Source organism: Phalangium opilio, unplaced genomic scaffold (assembly GCF_054372755.1).
Source record: "Phalangium opilio isolate 3A_F unplaced genomic scaffold, DU_Popi_V2 ptg000063l_1, whole genome shotgun sequence".
Taxonomy (NCBI): Eukaryota; Metazoa; Arthropoda; class Arachnida; order Opiliones; family Phalangiidae; genus Phalangium; species Phalangium opilio.
This window is the reverse complement of record NW_028324180.1, coordinates 5,313,682-5,331,163: the sequence shown is the minus strand read 5'-3', so window position 1 is coordinate 5,331,163 and position 17,482 is coordinate 5,313,682. Positions and strand designations below refer to the sequence as shown.

Below are 17,482 nucleotides of genomic sequence, written 5' to 3'. Positions count from 1 at the left end.
TGCTTTTATTTCTGGTACATTTGGATTATTTAGACGCTCATGTCGAAACTTATTCTGTGGAGCTGTAATCCAACTACCCTTTTAAAATAATGGTAATTAATTTGAGATCTTTAACACTTTAAAAAATATATCAATATCCACCCATAAATATTCAATTGCTAATTTGGTATGGCGCTTGGGTGGTGGGGTATAAATTAGGGATGCACCGATATATCGGTTACTAATATATCGGCCGATTTATCGGCCTATCTTTTTCATATCGGTATCGGCCAATATCGGCTTCGTGTAAACCGATATTTCCAGGAAAAATTTGACAAGAAATAAAGTACTCAATGAATACTAATTGAAACACATCAAACAAATTTATGCCCACAATTTAACATTTGCCTTTAAAAATGCAAGGTTTTCCACAATCTCAGTTTTATGCCGTTGTTAACGACTATGAGAAAGTAATTTCCCTAGTTTCCCAAACCTCCCGCAGACAATCGAAGTCGACAATGACGCTCTCTAATGTGTTTGGTGTCACTAATTTACATTTTGAACTTTTAACTTGTGGTCCATAAGTCTGCTTATAACGCTACTTCATGTTGAACATACAAGGAAAGAAGCTGCATTTTTACTAAAAACCAAGCAAGGATTTAACTTAGACCACACCATTTTAAGGACGGGGGTTAAGGCTAAAATATGTATCGGTACCACATTAAACGAAAAAGATGTCACACGTGTCTCTAATAAAACAAAGTAAAAACGTAAATGGTCCTAAATAATGCTGATTCTAATCTTGGAAACGATATTCATGGGGACATATTATTTTTTTATGGGCCGATATATCGGCTACGAATTTCCGATATATCGGCCGGCCGATATATCGGCTGTACCCATATCGGTGCATCCCTAGTATAAATCAAGCTCATACGCTTATTCATCTCTATCTGTCCAACAATACACCCTCCCTGTTGCCATGCCGGCTCAAATTTATTGGTGGATATTGATAGACTCGTGATTTTATGTACATAGCCGCTAGTGCCAGTCAGCCTGTCTCTCAAAAATGGATATTTCTCAATCAAAGCTTCTCCTATGTTCTGGTAATCACGCCCAGTAGGGTACCTAGAATATATAAAAATTTATAGGGTATTTGTACTTAAGAATGAGTTCAAAATAGCGAGTAAACTGAACGTATAATATTGTGACGGCCAATTTCGCTAGGCATTGGTGAAACTAGTCATTAAGATATATTTTCAATTTAATAAAAATCTTACCAAGTATATTTGTTAACATCCTCGAACAAGGTTTTTACCACTTGAGTTGAAAATTTTCGCTGGAATATTTTCGAATCCTTGTTTTTAATGAGGTCCATCACAACTCTGCTTAAACTTGGAACAACATATATCCTTGGCAGTTTTGATAACATCGGGCAGTGTCTAGTATCATCGGATGGCAGTCCAGCTCCTCCGTTCCCACTTTCGATTCCTCCGTTCCCACTTTCGATTCCTCCATTCCCACTTTCGATTCCTCCGTTCCCACTTTCGACTCCTTCGTTAACACTTCCGACTCCCGATGGTCCGGCTTCAGAGAGCCTATGATTCAAACGTACATTAGTATACCTTAAATTAAACTAAATTGATACTTTCTAACAATATCTTTTAAACTGATGATTTGTTTGGGAAATTGAAACTTTGTTTTGTCTGCAGAGGACTAAAATACAACACATTACGATTTCTAAAATCATTTTCAAATAAAACATAAAAGAAACTTACTCATTATGCAAAACAGCCGTTTCTTTTTTCTTCTCCAATGTTAAGTTTAGTCTGGAGGAGGTTGGGGGGAGACCTTCAACTTCCAGATCGTGGTCCACCCACTCTTTGAAAATATCATTTTCAAATACTTGGACGATTTTAATCGAATCTAAATTAAATAAATCTTGCAGCTTCTTTTGAAATTCTTCTTTTGTGGACAGTTCGTTGCATTGAAATTTTTTTTTACTTTCTTCACATGTCACATGGTACAGAAGTAGAGTCATTCTATAACAATTCAGTCTTGGTTAATTAGTTTATGGTTTAGACACACAACATTTTTTTGACCCAGCCTATATATTTGCAAAGGCCAGCTGTCAATTTCGTCACCAGGATTCATATTGTGCCATTTTTTTCTTCGTTTACAGTGTATGCATTATAGTGTTCTAAATATTTTCTACAGTGAACAATTCTACCACACATATGCCATAATTCGTTAATTTTAACCATGTAATATATCCTTAGGAAAACGCACTCGTCTTTACAATTTAAAGGGTATAAATAGCATACTTTGTAACATACGGAATTGTAACATACTTCCAAGGAAATCAGTTCAACATTGGATTCAAAGTTTATAAATTTCTTAAGTATAATTTTTAGTCTCTGTGGTAGTTGATCAAATTTCAAGTTGGAAGGTTACATAATCGCCAGTTTCTAAACCGTTTGCACTACTTTGCTCCCAGCATTGGAGAAACTGGTGGCGTTTACCAAGTGTGGAACTAATGTTTCTAAAATTTCTAGACATGCTTGCGATATATTTAAAGTATTGGTGTTTAGCCTCAAATCGCATAAACCATAGACGGATTAGAGGTCCATACATTCTAATTAATCTCGGGTAGTGAATAAGATAATGCATTTTGGGTGTAAAGGTTGCATCAGGAATTTCTTTATACATCTGCATAAATTCAATTATTCGATCATACAAGTACGGTAGCCAGTTCAAATTTACTACAGGAGCTGTTATTATTTCTGAAATTGTTGATAGGGTTAAAAGCATGGGCCAAAATATATCATCATACGGAACTGAAGAACCAAAAATTAAAGGAATAAAATGAATGAGGGTTTTTTTTTAGCTGCGGTACCAATTAAAGATCCTTTTCCTTTGAGAACGTGTTGGGATATGGGTACACTTTTGTAGAGATGGGCCGATACCAGTTTAAACCGATACCGATATGATCCGATACTTGGGAAACCGATACGTACCGATACCGATATTTTACCCGATCCTTCGATTAAACCGATATCAAACCGATACCGATATGGTATCGTATCGGCCCATCTCTATAGATGATTCTCGATCCAATTTCGGTACTTGAGACTATAAAACTGGCTTATCATACGAAAAACCCATTTTAGACACTAGTTACGTTATCCAAAAATAGATGAAAAACTGTGCTGTCTCAGAGTTTAGGTCTTAAGTATTTATTTTCTTCAAAAAATATCGGTTCATTTTTAACCGATACCGATATATCGGTTAAAGCCAAATATCGGTACCGATACCGATATGGTATCGGTATCGGCCCATCTCTACACTTTTGTTTTTAAAATGCAAACTATCATAGGGAAAATTTTGTATTTTCTCATTAACTCCATCTAAGTCTAAAAAACCTGATTTGATAATGTGGCATATAAGAACTTTCATTACTTTTGGCGCTACTCCTTCGAAAAAGTCATGCATGAGGTCAGGAGGAAGTGATTCCGTAACTTTAAAATGTGGAAGAATAGCAAATGGAGAGGGACCTTTAACTCCGTAGATAGAACAGTTGTCAGGGTTATCTAGAATTGCATCTTAGTGATAGACGTGTACAACTTCATTTCTTACAATCATGTTTTTCTCTTCGAAACAATGAGAAATGTTTTCTTTTTTCGTCATACAGTATCTACAAATACGGCCGGTAGAGAAAGATTGCATAAAACCTCCGATACTGTGACTTGAAAGGTTATCATCCGAAATAGAAGCTAATCCACCTTTAATCATCATTCCCTTAAAATCAAAGCCACATGTCTGTAAAATTTCTAAGAGTGGCTTTAAAATCTTACTACAACCGTATTTTTTATTAACGGGTACCTAACAACCAAAGCCAATTTAATGCAGCTCAGTTTACTGCAATACAAAGGATTCAAGTTTTCAAACATAAAATAAATAAAGGTAACCTTATGTTTCCCTCGTTTAGCTCCCAATGGATTGTTTTACTCAACTTCATCCAAATAGAAATGAAGCCTCAAGTAGCGGGGATTGTTAGAAAATAGGCTGTGGCTTTCACAAATTTCACCATCATCAAAATCAGTGATTAAATGCGAATTATTCTCCTTTTTCTCTATTGTGATTTCCCTCCAAACATCATAATGAGAAAATAAATGTCTAAGGACTGATGTTATAGGTACATAGCTAAATCCATTTTTATATGTCTTTCCACCAATTCTATCGGTTCCCAGAATAAACTCCACGGGCTCAACTAAATTTAAATTTTGTCTACAATATTTTTCAAGAAGAAAGTTGCTTTTAACAACCCCTAAAACAGTTCGCGATATTTTAGAGGCATATATTTCACTAATAGTTTCATTATCCTTATTTGACGCTGTAAATTTCATACAGGCCTCAATGCAATTTTCCAGTAATCCAGCAAAACTATTGGAAATACTAGTAGATACATTGAGAGGCAATTTGTGATGTTCGCGGAGCTCAAGTATCATTAAAGCAGCCTCTTTCTGTAAATTGTTTAGAGCGTTCTCATATTCAACCTTTTTGGTTTGAAAATTTGCTTCGTTGTCTATAACCTCATTATTATCATTGATACAGTCATAGGGCTCGGACTCCGTTATACATTATCTGAAATTATAGATATTGAGATGTATATATTATTTATAAATATAGCGGAACGAATAATGCTAATGAATACGTTATCTACAATCAATAACATATGTATATATAAGACCTTAGTGGATAATCAATTGACATTGTTAGTATACAACATTAGCGCTAGATATTTATATTCCCGTATAATATTGGCAACTGATAAAGATAACATATTTGTTCATATTGACTCTTTTCCATAACCATTCATACAAGCTTTATTTCTGAAAGTAGTCTCTCACAGACAATATATAGCAACGTTACCGTTACTAACGTATATCTATGAGAGGCTTAATTTAATTCCGTGCCTATATAGGGACCTGGCTTTGTTTAATATTTACAAATATGCTTCAAGATGACATCAGTCGTTACAGCTGTTAGCGACGAAACTCGTGTTTCACTACGAAAGGGTTGTCATTTTACGACTTTCATTACTCTTAGCTTGATTCCCTGGTGTTTTAATGATAAATTAAACCAAGACGTTAATGAAATAACGTGTGTTTTTGGTATCAAAAATGATTTGAACGAGATAGCCTCTCAATAACATTTTAAACCTTCAGTCTTAGAATTGGATTAACACAAGAGATTCAAAGAGTGTCAATGGATGTCTGTGCGCAGGACGAACGTTACAAACGCGGTGGGTAACTCTACTTTCAGAAACTGACAAGTATTTAAACACACTTAGGTTTACTTATAAATATCGGTGCCACAACAATAATAATAGAGCTTAAGTTACGTGGATATTCTTATCAGCTATGCATAAGAGTTCTTTTAGTTAAATCATAAGTTTATAACTTATCGTAGATAAGTATGACAATTAGGAAATTTTCTTAATGAGAGCTTGTCTTAGAGCAGATGATAGTGTGACGTCAGTAATTTCTGAATAATGCCCCCTAGAGGAATATCCGTTAACTAAAAAGGTGTGGCTATGGCGGAGGGATACAACAATGTAATTTATTTTGAGCAGACGAAGTGTCGCGAATATTGGGAAACGTCTGTTTTTAAGCAGTGACGGATGCGGTAGTAAGTTAATTCCCATTACTAGAATTACATTTCAATGAAGAAGACGTAATTTGTTATTATAATTAACTCGTATTTTAACAGAAAATGAGCATTAAAGTGGAAGACGTTCTTCAAAACTTAGAGTTAGCTGTAAACCAAAATTTCCAGTCCAAAGCTATCAAAAATATTTTTGAAGATCTGAAAAAAACTGATAAATTGAAACCTCTTATAGAATATTTAATAACATTGTTTTTGATAACATTAGATAACCATAAACCTAAGGGAAGTACAAAGTCAAAAGTTAAAAAATGTTCCTCACAACAAAACGGCTTGCAGGCGCGTTTAGCTTGGACGTTAGTGGTTCGGAACAACTTCAATGATCTCAAAGAGAAACTGGGATTGGAAAGTCATTCCGCAAACGTTCAAAACGATTATTTACTCCTTCTCTCTTGCTGTTCTGAGGAAGTATTTTTCACGTGGTGTAAAAACCGAAGGAAAGATTTGGAAGCCCAAAACAATTCCAAAAACACATCAAGTTCATCAACCACAGTAAGTACTGTCAAAGAGATAAATGTGATGTGGTAAGGTATCTCAAATTAAATGAATAAAATTGTGATATTTTTAAGACGAGCCAAATGTATGAAAGATCTCTGATGACCATTGGAGGAGGATGTATTGGTGAAATATGGAAAGTGGCCAAAAAAAGAACCTTGTTTGGGAAGAAAATGGAATTAAGCAGCGAACAGCGAAAAACCTCCCAAATTTTATGGGATTGCAGTTTAAAAATAAGACAGACTTCACAAGAGAAAGCAGCAATAGAATTTTCAGGGATAGGGATGAGAGACACTGGAGGTTATTTTATCCCGAAAGACGTCCTAAACCCTTATCTCAATAAGCTGAATGAGTTATGCCGAGATATTTTATGTCCCGAAGGTGTGAAAGCCCATGGGCATAAAATTTTAAAGGTAAACAGACTTGTGTATCTTTAATACTCAAATTATTAATTAGGTTTTACTCCTCATTTTAGGTTGTTTTTGACAGAGTCAGAACTCACAAAGTCGAACTTGAATCATGTTTTTTAAACTGTACCAACGGAATATTGCCTGAAGAAAAGGCAAAGATCTTTCTAGTTGAATGGCAAAGGAAATTTACCCACGCTCTCTCGAACGAATTCGTAACTGCCAGAGATGCATTGAGATCAGAGAAGAAGAACGAAGCATCAAAAGGATGCGGCAGTTTAAGAGACGATTTGTACTGTCTATCAAATAAAGGGAAAAGCAATGATAGAAAGAATGAAAGGACCCCCAAAAGAAAAACAGTAGTAAATATTTCTGGGAAAGGAAACAGCTCCTCAGCAGTTTCTTCGTTGAATGAAACCCCCCAAAAAAGAAGAACCATCAAGCGCCCCAAACGAGAAAGGAATTTGTTTAATGAAGAACAGAAAGTGGAATCTACGGCAGACATAAACAGTTCAAGAAAACCAATTCTTGAAATTCAAAATATTGACGTTCCTGATAATGAACAAACCGTTAATGATAATCAGGAAACCCAATTTCCTAAATCAGATGCAAAAAGGAAACGTAAGCAATTTAGAGAAGTTCCTAAAAATGAAATTCCGCAAGAGTCAACGCTTTCAGCAAAAGAATATATTCGAGTCAAGCGGCAAAAAAAGGTTCCTAGTCGTTACTTAGATTAAAGTATGTAATAAGTTCAAAATGTAATTATTTAATATTTTGTTACCTATTGTTACGATTACATGTGATAAGATATTAGGTCCAAACATTATTAAGACATCGTTTGATTTAAGTATACCCTAGTCAATAATTAAATTTCCCGTAATGTTAAAAATAATAAAACCAATTTTTATTACGTAGTGAACTGTTGTTTAATCACGTACTTTTATTATTTCTAAATTAATAAAAATACGTGATTAAACAACAGTTAACTACGTAATAAAAAGGGGTTTTATCATTTCTAACATATTTCAAGTATGCTACGCAATTAAATGTTTCTTGTTTCAAAGAATATTGTGATAAGACGATACGTCAAAACTCGGCAATTAATACTCAGAAGTGTATAATGACATGTGATAATGTTACATCCACAGTTAAATAAAATTATTGCGACTAAATTATGTTTGTCGAACCAACTGACACTCTAATTTAATTATGCTTAAACTTTTAATAAGAAAAAACGATATAGTTCATAAAGATAAAAACTGAAGTTTATTTTAAAAATACTCGAAACAAATTTTCCAACTACTCGATACTCGATTCGAGTACTCGAGACTCGGCTCGATACTCGATAAGTGAAAATATCAATACTCGAGACTCGACTCGAAACCAAAAATTTAAGGCTCGCACAGCCCTATTACTCAGTGGCAAAACCCCTTCTATTTATTTTAGAATTTTAGCATCTTCCATAGAAAATAGATTCTATTTATTTACCAACCATTTCCAACTAAAATGTGTATGAATTTAACCACTGTCATTCCACAATGGTTTTTTCCGTCCATTCCCGATCCGAATATGTGATATTACTAGAAAAGCCTTCCATTCCCACGGTTTTCGATGGCTACCGCGGTAAATGGAAATTTACCGTTTCCATGCAGCTGTCTAGTTTCTTGGGTTGAAAAGTTTCCAGGTTGTCAAATACAGCCAAATATAAGCCTCAGTAGGTGCCTTTGTCAAACCGTACTTGGTTTAGTGGCTTTGGTTGAGAAGTGTTTCATGTTTATCAGAATACAATCAGATTCAAATGTACTCCGTTTAGTGTAGCGCTTGGAGCCTTTTCGCACTTTAAATTCTTTAAGTTTACAGTTCCTAAGAACTTGAAGTAGTTAGGCCTAATGTGACTATTTTGAAATGAAAATGGAAAAGCACCAAACTTGAAAGACCTTAAGTTACGTTTTCATTCACTTTGTCAGTCACTACTTAGTTCTGTACCGGAAAATAAATACCTCGTTAATGAAATTGTGGTTAGTTCTTCATGTATTGTAATAGATGTACATAGTACTTCTCTTCGAGAGAAGTGTACCACAAAGCGGGGTAATTGTAACATGATTGTTCTCAACATCAGAATATTTGGAGCAAGGTTATCAAACCTAATCACTTACGCGATATAAAGTTTACTCGTCATTACTCTATTAGGGCTTAACTATTTGAAAAGCCGCGCTTGTGGATTTTTGTCGCGCGTCAAGACGAGGTTTCTGAGGTGATTGCTGAGGACTTAGTGTACGCTTATGGAATGCACTAGATCCATTATTAATTAGTCAAACCTAATTTAAAACATTTAAAATTATTTTAAAACATATTTACAAAAAGGAGCATAAACTTTAGTAACATAACTCAGCTGACTTGTACATCGCGTACTGCATGAAGCTAATTAACTTTAACCAAATTGGCCTGAGAAGTACTTAACACTAGTGAATTTAACCATAAGTTTATAACTTATCGTAGATAAGTATGACAATTCGGCGGTTTTACATGCATTTTGGTTAATGAGAGTTTGTCTGAGAACGATCATACAATATTTGGACCACTGACGTCTCCCTAAATGTAGCACACTCTATATATTCTTTGTATTGAATTTTGATTCGCCCTAATCAAGTGACACATGGTCTTCACGTGGGCCCTACGTTTCCTATTTCAACCAATAACGAGGTAGCCGATCTACTTTTCTTAGGTGTGGGGAGTGGGGAAGGTGGAAGTGCGCGCAACGACGCTGCTGCTTATCCGAGTTAAGAGTACGGCACGGAATAATTTTCGGGTTATTTTAGTTAGTAATTATACAAATGAGTCAAAACAAGGGTACTCAGCATAATTATTATGCATCAATTTCGAAGAAAAATGCAGGATCGCAAACTAAGAAAGTTTCAACTTATAAAGCGTTCGACGATTATGATTGTGTGCAAAGGCTTAACGAGTCAGTAACTTTAGCTTCCCAGGTTGTCGTGAAGAAAAATATTAAGTCCTCCGAGTCACAGGTATGTTTTTAAAAAGAAAACATTTAGTAATTATACGATTTTTATATCAAAAGTTTATGAGAACCTATTTAAAATAGACAGATTGTATTTTGAGTTGCCAATTAGAAGAATTCAACGCTAGTTTTGCCAATCAATTTAAGACCTTGGTCTCTTCATTTACCTCGTTAACTTGGGCCGAAAGAAAATCTTTGGATCCTAAGCTGGTAAAGTTATTTCCTTAGATTATCATACTAGGATTGCTTTTATTAAAATGAGCTTGTTTTGTTTTTATATTGACAGCGTTTTATCGAAGTTTTTAGAAAGGATGATTATGAGCCTGATTTGTTTTGCGAGGCTGCGAAATATGTGCTTTCTTGGGATGGGTATTTGAAATTTCACGTGGTTTTCAAAGGGCTAGTTCGTGAGGTTTGTGTTCTGAGAGGTGAAGAACTGGATTCAGATGTGGTGTCGCAACTACTGTTTGAGTTTTCTTCGAAAGATTACGTACTTTGTCAGGGGCTTGGAAAAGAATCTATCGAAACTATACCGAAACTAGTTAAACCCCCTAAGAAGCTTGTGAAGCATTTATACCCAAAGGAGCATTTAATTTCGTTGGATTGTCCAGTTTGGTTTAAAAAACCAGGAAACGCTAATGGGCCACATCAAAACGTCTGCACTGCTTGCAAAAATCTTATGACCTACGTGAGACTGTGTCTAAAGAGAAGGATAGAATCCAACAAATCACCCAGCCGAAAAAGAAAAATGAATCCTTCATCCACAATCCCTGAGAAATTCCTATCACCTCAAAGTTTGAATAGGAAGAAGCGTAGACAATGTTTTCGATTTCAAAACCTAAAGGCAAAAACGTCCAAAATTGAAGCTAAACTTCAAGCGTTTCAAATATCTTTAAAATCAAAGCAACACAAAGAGATGAAACAGATAACATCTGCCATAAATAACCAGTTCTCTACTGCGCTTGATGATGCTTTGGGCGCTGAGACCTTAGAGAATAAAGAGAGACGAAAGCAGCTTAGGGAAATCTGGGAGAAAGACTGTGCAATGCATTTGGAAAAAGAAAAAGTAGAATATGAAGCTGACCAAACTAGAAATGGTATGGTTTTATTTCATAACCATTAGAGTTTAAGCCACCAATAAAAATCGTACATTGGACGCTAACGTCTGAGACGATCTCCAGTGTTTCTCTCAAAAATTTGTTAAGTAAATGAACGGTCCAAAGGGATTGATGGGAACAGGGTTGGACAATTCCGTATCGTCTTCCTCAGATTCAGAGGAAGAACTGGAATCGTCAGGGTGAGATAGAGGAGAGGTTGGAGGGAGAGACTTCTCCCTCGAGCTCCTATCAGGAGAGGAAGGTGGATAAAGGTCTGGCTAAAATAACTATCTCTAATTCTCTGGAGTTATTTTACTTAACTCTGGTTCGACCTTATGATAATAAGTAACTCTTTAAGATGTAACATGAATTTATTAAAGTACGTAAGAAAACGTCGCCGAACTTCTCTCTCTAAACTCTAAGGTAGCTCTGACTCTTTTTTTACTCTTTTTTATTTGTCCCTTCTTTTGGGTTATCACCCCCGGTCCTCCCCGTCTTCGTGGCGCCCTAAGTACACTCTCTCTCTCTCTTAGTGGAAAGTTCTTCTCTTTCACTGTGCACTGGCCACCACCCACGAAGACCTCTAGGTAAAAGGGGGGAAGATAACCCTTTAGGGCTATTCTATTCTAGTACGCTCCATCTTAACAATTTTCTAGCGGACAAGTTCGGCAACACACAAATTGAATACAGTTGAAATACAATTTTACAAAAAAACATTTTTCGAAACAAACAAAATCAAAATTAATTCCCACAAATTCCCCCCCATGAACGATAGTTCATCTTGTAGTGTCTATGGTTGTTGGGAATTGTCTAGTTCCAATGGGTGGAGCAAATTTATTGCTCGTCTAATCAGTTTCTTGTTTGGTAATTTTAAAGAACACGCGCGTATTTTTAAATCGCGTCCCTCAAAAACCTCTACCACACGCGCCATTTGCCACTGTTGTCTAGGTAGATTTAAGTCGTTAACTAGCACAACATCTCCAGGTTTCACGGAACCTTTCTTCGAAAATTCTACATTATGTGCTGAATTTAGAAGTAACAAATAGTCCCGCCTCCATTGATTCCAAAATTTGTTTAGGAGAGTTTCTTTATATCTCCATCTCTTCACTGCTTGTTTACTTGAAATCGCGTTTGTTGCGTTAAATTGAGAATCTGGTGGTAATGACGTTAGGCGGCGTCCTACTAAGAAATGAGCAGGAGTCAAACAGATTGGTTCGCTGGATTCGCTGTACTGGTAAGTCAGTGGCCTAAAATTGACCACGGCTTCTATTTCTGCAATAACAGTTTGCATCTCATCGAAATTTAACAGCGCTTTTCCCAGTGTCTTCTTAAGAGCCGTTTTCACGGTTTTCACTTGCCTTTCGTAAAAACCTCCCCACCAAGGGGACCTTTCTGCAATAAATTTCCAGGCTATTCCTGTCTTTCCGAAATATTCGTAGACTTCTGGTTTCTTTATATTTTTCCAGATCGATATTAAGTCCCGATCGGCCTTCTTAAAACTCAAAGCGTTGTCGGAGTACATGACATTAACTAGTCCTCTTCTTGAAACAAACCTTCTTAAGGCTAGAAGGAAGGTAGTGGTTGACATTTCAGTCACCAACTCCAAATGTACCGCTCTCGTTACTGCACACGTAAAGAGGCAGATGTAAGCCTTGTAAGGGGTTTCTCCCTTTAAATACAGAGGGCCGGCGAAATCTACCCCCGTGACTTCAAAGCTATGAGCTTTTGTTATTCGATCCATAGGTAGGGGGGCAGTTTCCTCCTCTAGGGACTTAGCTCTCCATAACTTGCATGTTAAGCAATGTGAAATTCTTTTCTTTATCGCTTGCCTCCCTTTGATGATCCAATACTTTTCTCTTACTTGCGCCAAAGTATTTGCTAACCCTTGATGGTACACCCTCAAGTGCGCCTCGTCTATTATCAATTCGGCCAATCTGCACTTCTTAGAGAGGATAACAGGATGTTTTTCCTCATATGATAGTTTCGCCTTTTGGAGGCGTCCTCCTATTCTCAAGATTCCAGACTTGTCCAGAAACGGATTTAATTGTTTAATCGGGGAGTCTTTTTGTAATTCCATTTCGTTTCTTAAATTAGAAATCTCTAACGGAAAGTCTTCTTCTTGAGCTTCTTTGATGAAATATTCTCTGGAGGCTTGAATTTCTTCAGTTGTCAAAGGTGTCTTTATTTTGTTGGTTTTTTGTTCCCCCCCGTTGAGGATGAATCTTCTCATCCACGCGTAGATTCTTACAGGGAACTGCAGCTTACTATAGTTTGCCAAGTTCAGTAGTTTTTCCTTTGGTTTTTCTGACGTAACACTCAGAACTAATTGGGAGCAATCTATGTAATTTTTTCTCATTTGGGCCTTGAACTCTATTTCCTCTCCCGGTTTCAGATTTTCAAACCCTTGATCAGGCCATTCTTTTTTATTTTTCTCTAGCCACATTGGACCCTTCCACCATACTTTATTTTTTGCTAAATCTCTGACTTTTTCACCCCGAGTGAGGAGATCAGCTGGATTGTCTTTCCCCTTGCAATACTTCCATGAATCCGGCTCGGTGAGACTTTGGATGTCCTCCACTCTGTGAGCGACCATGGGCTTCCACCTTCTAGACATTCCATGTATCCATTTAATTACGGTTTGAGAATCCGACCAGTACTGAATATTTTCTTTAGTCGTTTTGAAAACTTGATTTACTCTTTGGGTTAACCTAGCACCAACTAGGGCTGCCATTAACTCTAGTACTGGAACTGACAGCTTTTTGATAGGCGCGACTCTAGTTTTTGACGTGACTAAGAGGGTCGTGATTTCTCCCTTCTTTGACGTAATTCGGGCGTAGATGGCGGCTCCGTACGCAGCTTCACTTGCGTCACAGAAGCAATGCAACTCCTTTGTCTCTATTTCTTTTTCTCCTAGATTCGAATGACAGTGTCTTGGCGTGGATATTAGGGCTAGATCAGGTAACTCTGCCAACCAGCTTCTCCACGCTCTTGCTACCTCTTCCGGTAAAGGTTGGTCCCACCCCTTCCTTTGCAGCCATAGCTCTTGAAACATAATTTTTACTCTTACGGAAAATGGTGATAATAAACCGAGAGGGTCGAAAATCCTCGCAGCTGATCTTAATAAGCTCCGTTTCGTATCTTCGAACTCTGGAATGCTCTCGATTAAGGAATCTACTTGAAATCCAAAGGTGTCCGTCTGGTCGTTCCAGACTACTCCTAAAACCATCTGGCTTTTGCTACCGCCCTTTAAAATTAGCTTCTCTGAATTGGGCTCTGGTTCCCAATTTTGTTCCTTAATTCTTGTTCGGACTTCGGTTGAGCTGGTTCTCCATTTCCTTAGTTTCATTGCTGCCTTCTCTAATATGGTCTTCGATTCTAGGGCTCTTTGAAATGCTGAATCATCGTTATCTGCTCCACTCGTCAAGTCATCTACAAACATGTCGTTGCTGAGAATTTGACAAGTCTCCGGATATTCCCCTTCATAACTCTTTGCGTGATGCTTTATAGTCGCCCCTAAATGGAACGGGCTTGAAGTGACCCCGAACATGACTCTGGTCATGCGATAAGTGATTGTTTCTTCGTTTGCTGGTGACTCAAATGGATTTGGTTTCCAAAGAAATCGAGTAGCATCTCTGTCCTCTGGTGCTACGGTAATTTGCAGGAAGGCCTGCTCTATGTCCGCAGTTAGTGCTACTTTTCTCATTCGGAATTTCATTAAAATCCCTAAAAGATCCGGAATCAAGTTTGGGCCAGGCAGAAGAACTTCATTCAAGGAAAGGGCATTTCCTTCGTGGGAGGAAGCGTCGAATACGACGCGTAATTTGGTCGTTTCTCTCTCAAGCTTTATCACGGGTTGGTGTGGAATGTAGTATACCGGACCGTCTATCTTCTGCTCGCCTTCCAATACTCTTTCAATGATACCCTTTTCCTCGTAGCCTTCAATTACCGTTTTATACTTCTCGAAAAGGTTGAAATCTTTGCGAAATCTCTTGGAAAGGCCCTCTAGTCTCTTCTTGGCCATATTTAGGTTACTACCCAGCTTGGGTTTATCCTCTGTCCAAGGTAGGCTCACTTGATAACGTCCCTCTTCAAATTTGACGGTATTTTCAAACTTATTCACGGCTTCTTCTTCTCTTTCATCCATTGTTTTTCTTCCAGCTTCTATAATTCCGAGTGACTCGATCTCCCAAAACGCTTTCAAACTCTTCCCAATTTCGTCGTCTGTTGAATTTTCCAAGATTAAGTTGATTGAGCTGTCTGTCTCCTCTATCTCTGATGTTATGAGTAAGCAAGAGGCTGAACTTGGACCCTGTACTACCCATCCGAAAAGGCTTTCCATAGCGACCAAGGATTCGTTTAATCTCTTTGACTTGGTGCTAAATATTTTCCAATAGTAATCGGACCCTATTAGAAGTCCAATTTCACTTTGCGTCGGAAATTTGCTTTCAGTATCTTCCGCTAGGCTCATGTTGTTTTCTTTAAATTCTTTGACTATCTCTTTACCAGGAACTAGAATTCTTGCGGCGCTGATTTCAGGCGTTTCTACAGCTTCTATCTCTATTGACTTTTCGTCATGAATGCTCTTTACGGTTAGCTTAACTCTTCTTGTAAGGATTGCGGTGGGTTTTTTCGCCCCGAAAGGGAAGTAATTCAGTCGAATCTCTCCAACTACGGGCAACGCTAGTTTCTCGGAAAGATCTTTTCTTACAAAGCTTCTTTGACTCCCCCCGTCAATCAAACATCTCGCCACACCTTGACTCTCTTCGCTTTTCAATAATACTGTAGCGGTTTGAAGTAAAATTCCACAAGGCGCGTTAGGTATTTCGTTTTGCATGACGGTATTATTCGCCGTGTCCTCGGACTCCTCGATTCTAGTTTCTTTCTTCTCCTTTTCTTCCTTATGTCTAGTTTCGCACATCGCCGTATGATGGCGTCTCTGACAGTGTTGGCACTGTATCTTAGAAGTGCATCTTCTAGACATGTGGTCACCCTTCATGCAGCGGAAACATTTTCTCTTTTTCTTAAGAATTTCCAGTTTTTCTTCAACACTCTTAGATTTGCAATTTTCGGCGCTGTGTGGCGCTTCGCAAAATATACAAGAAATCTCAACCGCGTTGCTCAATATGGCGCTTGACGAAAATGGTTTTCTTCTTGGGTTATTTGGCTCTCTGTGATTTGCTTTCTCTGACCCTCTAGAGTATTGATACTCCCTTTGCTCGAATTTTTCGTTCATCCTTGTAAAGGCTTGTGCCCTTTCTCTACTCTCTACTTCCTTGCGAATAAATTCTAACAAATCTTTAACTTTATGTTGACTCGTTCTATTTTGCTGTCTACTATATTCTAAGGCCAACTCGTATGGTATCAATTTGACCATTATGTGATGAAGAAAATCACCGTCCGCACTTCTTCCTAACGATTCTAGACTTCTTACTTCAACAATACAGTTATCATAAAATGCACGCAGTCCTATTAAATCTCCCTTGCGGTGAACAGGGGTCATACTTGTAATGTTATTCATATGAGTGTTTACTATATCTTCTTCGCACCCGAATCTTTCCTCCAATAATTTTATCGCCGCGTCGTAATTAGCCTCTGTTAACGCTAATCCCGTTACTGAAGTTAACGCGAATCCCCCTAAATATGACTTTAAGTAAGTGTATTTATCTACCTTTGTTAAAGAATTGTTTTGATGGATCGCGACGTTGTATTGATTCCAAAAGTTCAACCATTTACTTGGATCACCCGTATATTTCTCTATATTAATACGAGGTAATTTTACACAGTTTTGCGATACGTTCCCTTGTTGATTAACTTGAGCTGTCGGGCTTGGTGGTACTTGTTGTTGTAAACCTTGCGTAATCACTGTTGTTGAACTTTGGCTCTGGGATGAAGTCGACGAAGCTCCACTAAGGCCGGTACTGGCTGGAGGCACGTTGCCTGCTGGAGGCACGTTGCCGGCTGGAGGCACGTTGCCGGCTGCCGCAGTGGTGGTTTGGGGATTCTGAGCGGCGATGGCGGCTTCTAGGGCTCTATCGGCGTCATCTCTGCAGTCGGTTATGCTATTCTCGTACTTTTGGACGCCATTTAATTCGTCGTCTAACTCTGATATGGGCGTCAAATTGGCAATTTGTTCGTCCAACGCTTGTAACTCTCTTTCTCTGTTAGCTAGATGCTGTAGGTTCCTCTGGACGTCTCCAGTAACTATGATCGTTCTTGTTAGATCATCTCTTATCTTATTAATGTATCTGGTCACATTAGTCCTCTTTGACGTTCTAGTTTTTCTCAACCGTTCTAAGGTCTCTAATTCGTCCGCGGTCGACATTTTCTTTCACTTCTCTACTAATTATTACTTTACTTAAATACCTAAAGGTCCCGGGTTTCGGCACCATAAAATAACTATCTCTAATTCTCTGGAGTTATTTTACTTAACTCTGGTTCGACCTTATGATAATAAGTAACTCTTTAAGATGTAACATGAATTTATTAAAGTACGTAAGAAAACGTCGCCGAACTTCTCTCTCTAAACTCTAAGGTAGCTCTGACTCTTTTTTTACTCTTTTTTATTTGTCCCTTCTTTTGGGTTATCACCCCCGGTCCTCCCCGTCTTCGTGGCGCCCTAAGTACACTCTCTCTCTCTCTTAGTGGAAAGTTCTTCTCTTTCACTGTGCACTGGCCACCACCCACGAAGACCTCTAGGTAAAAGGGGGGAAGATAACCCTTTAGGGCTATTCTATTCTAGTACGCTCCATCTTAACAAT

General features: G+C 37.8%; 2 protein-coding genes across 2 annotated transcripts; one reads left to right on the top strand and one right to left on the bottom strand.

The window, feature by feature from the left end:
* The first annotated feature begins 5,575 nt into the window (after nucleotides 1-5,575).
* LOC149662811 (uncharacterized) lies at nucleotides 5,576-7,345 on the top strand. The gene is made up of 4 exons (XM_089842328.1): nucleotides 5,576-5,596; nucleotides 5,752-6,198; nucleotides 6,276-6,614; nucleotides 6,677-7,345. Exons 1-4 carry the CDS (start codon nucleotides 5,576-5,578, stop codon nucleotides 7,343-7,345), a joined length of 1,476 nt encoding a protein of 491 aa, XP_089698454.1.
* A 4,169-nt stretch (nucleotides 7,346-11,514) lies between these two features.
* LOC149662810 (uncharacterized) lies at nucleotides 11,515-17,046 on the bottom strand. Its single transcript, XM_089842327.1, has one exon. The coding sequence runs from the start codon at nucleotides 17,044-17,046 to the stop codon at nucleotides 11,515-11,517; it is 5,532 nt and encodes a 1,843-aa protein (XP_089698453.1).
* Nucleotides 17,047-17,482: the final 436 nt, after the last annotated feature.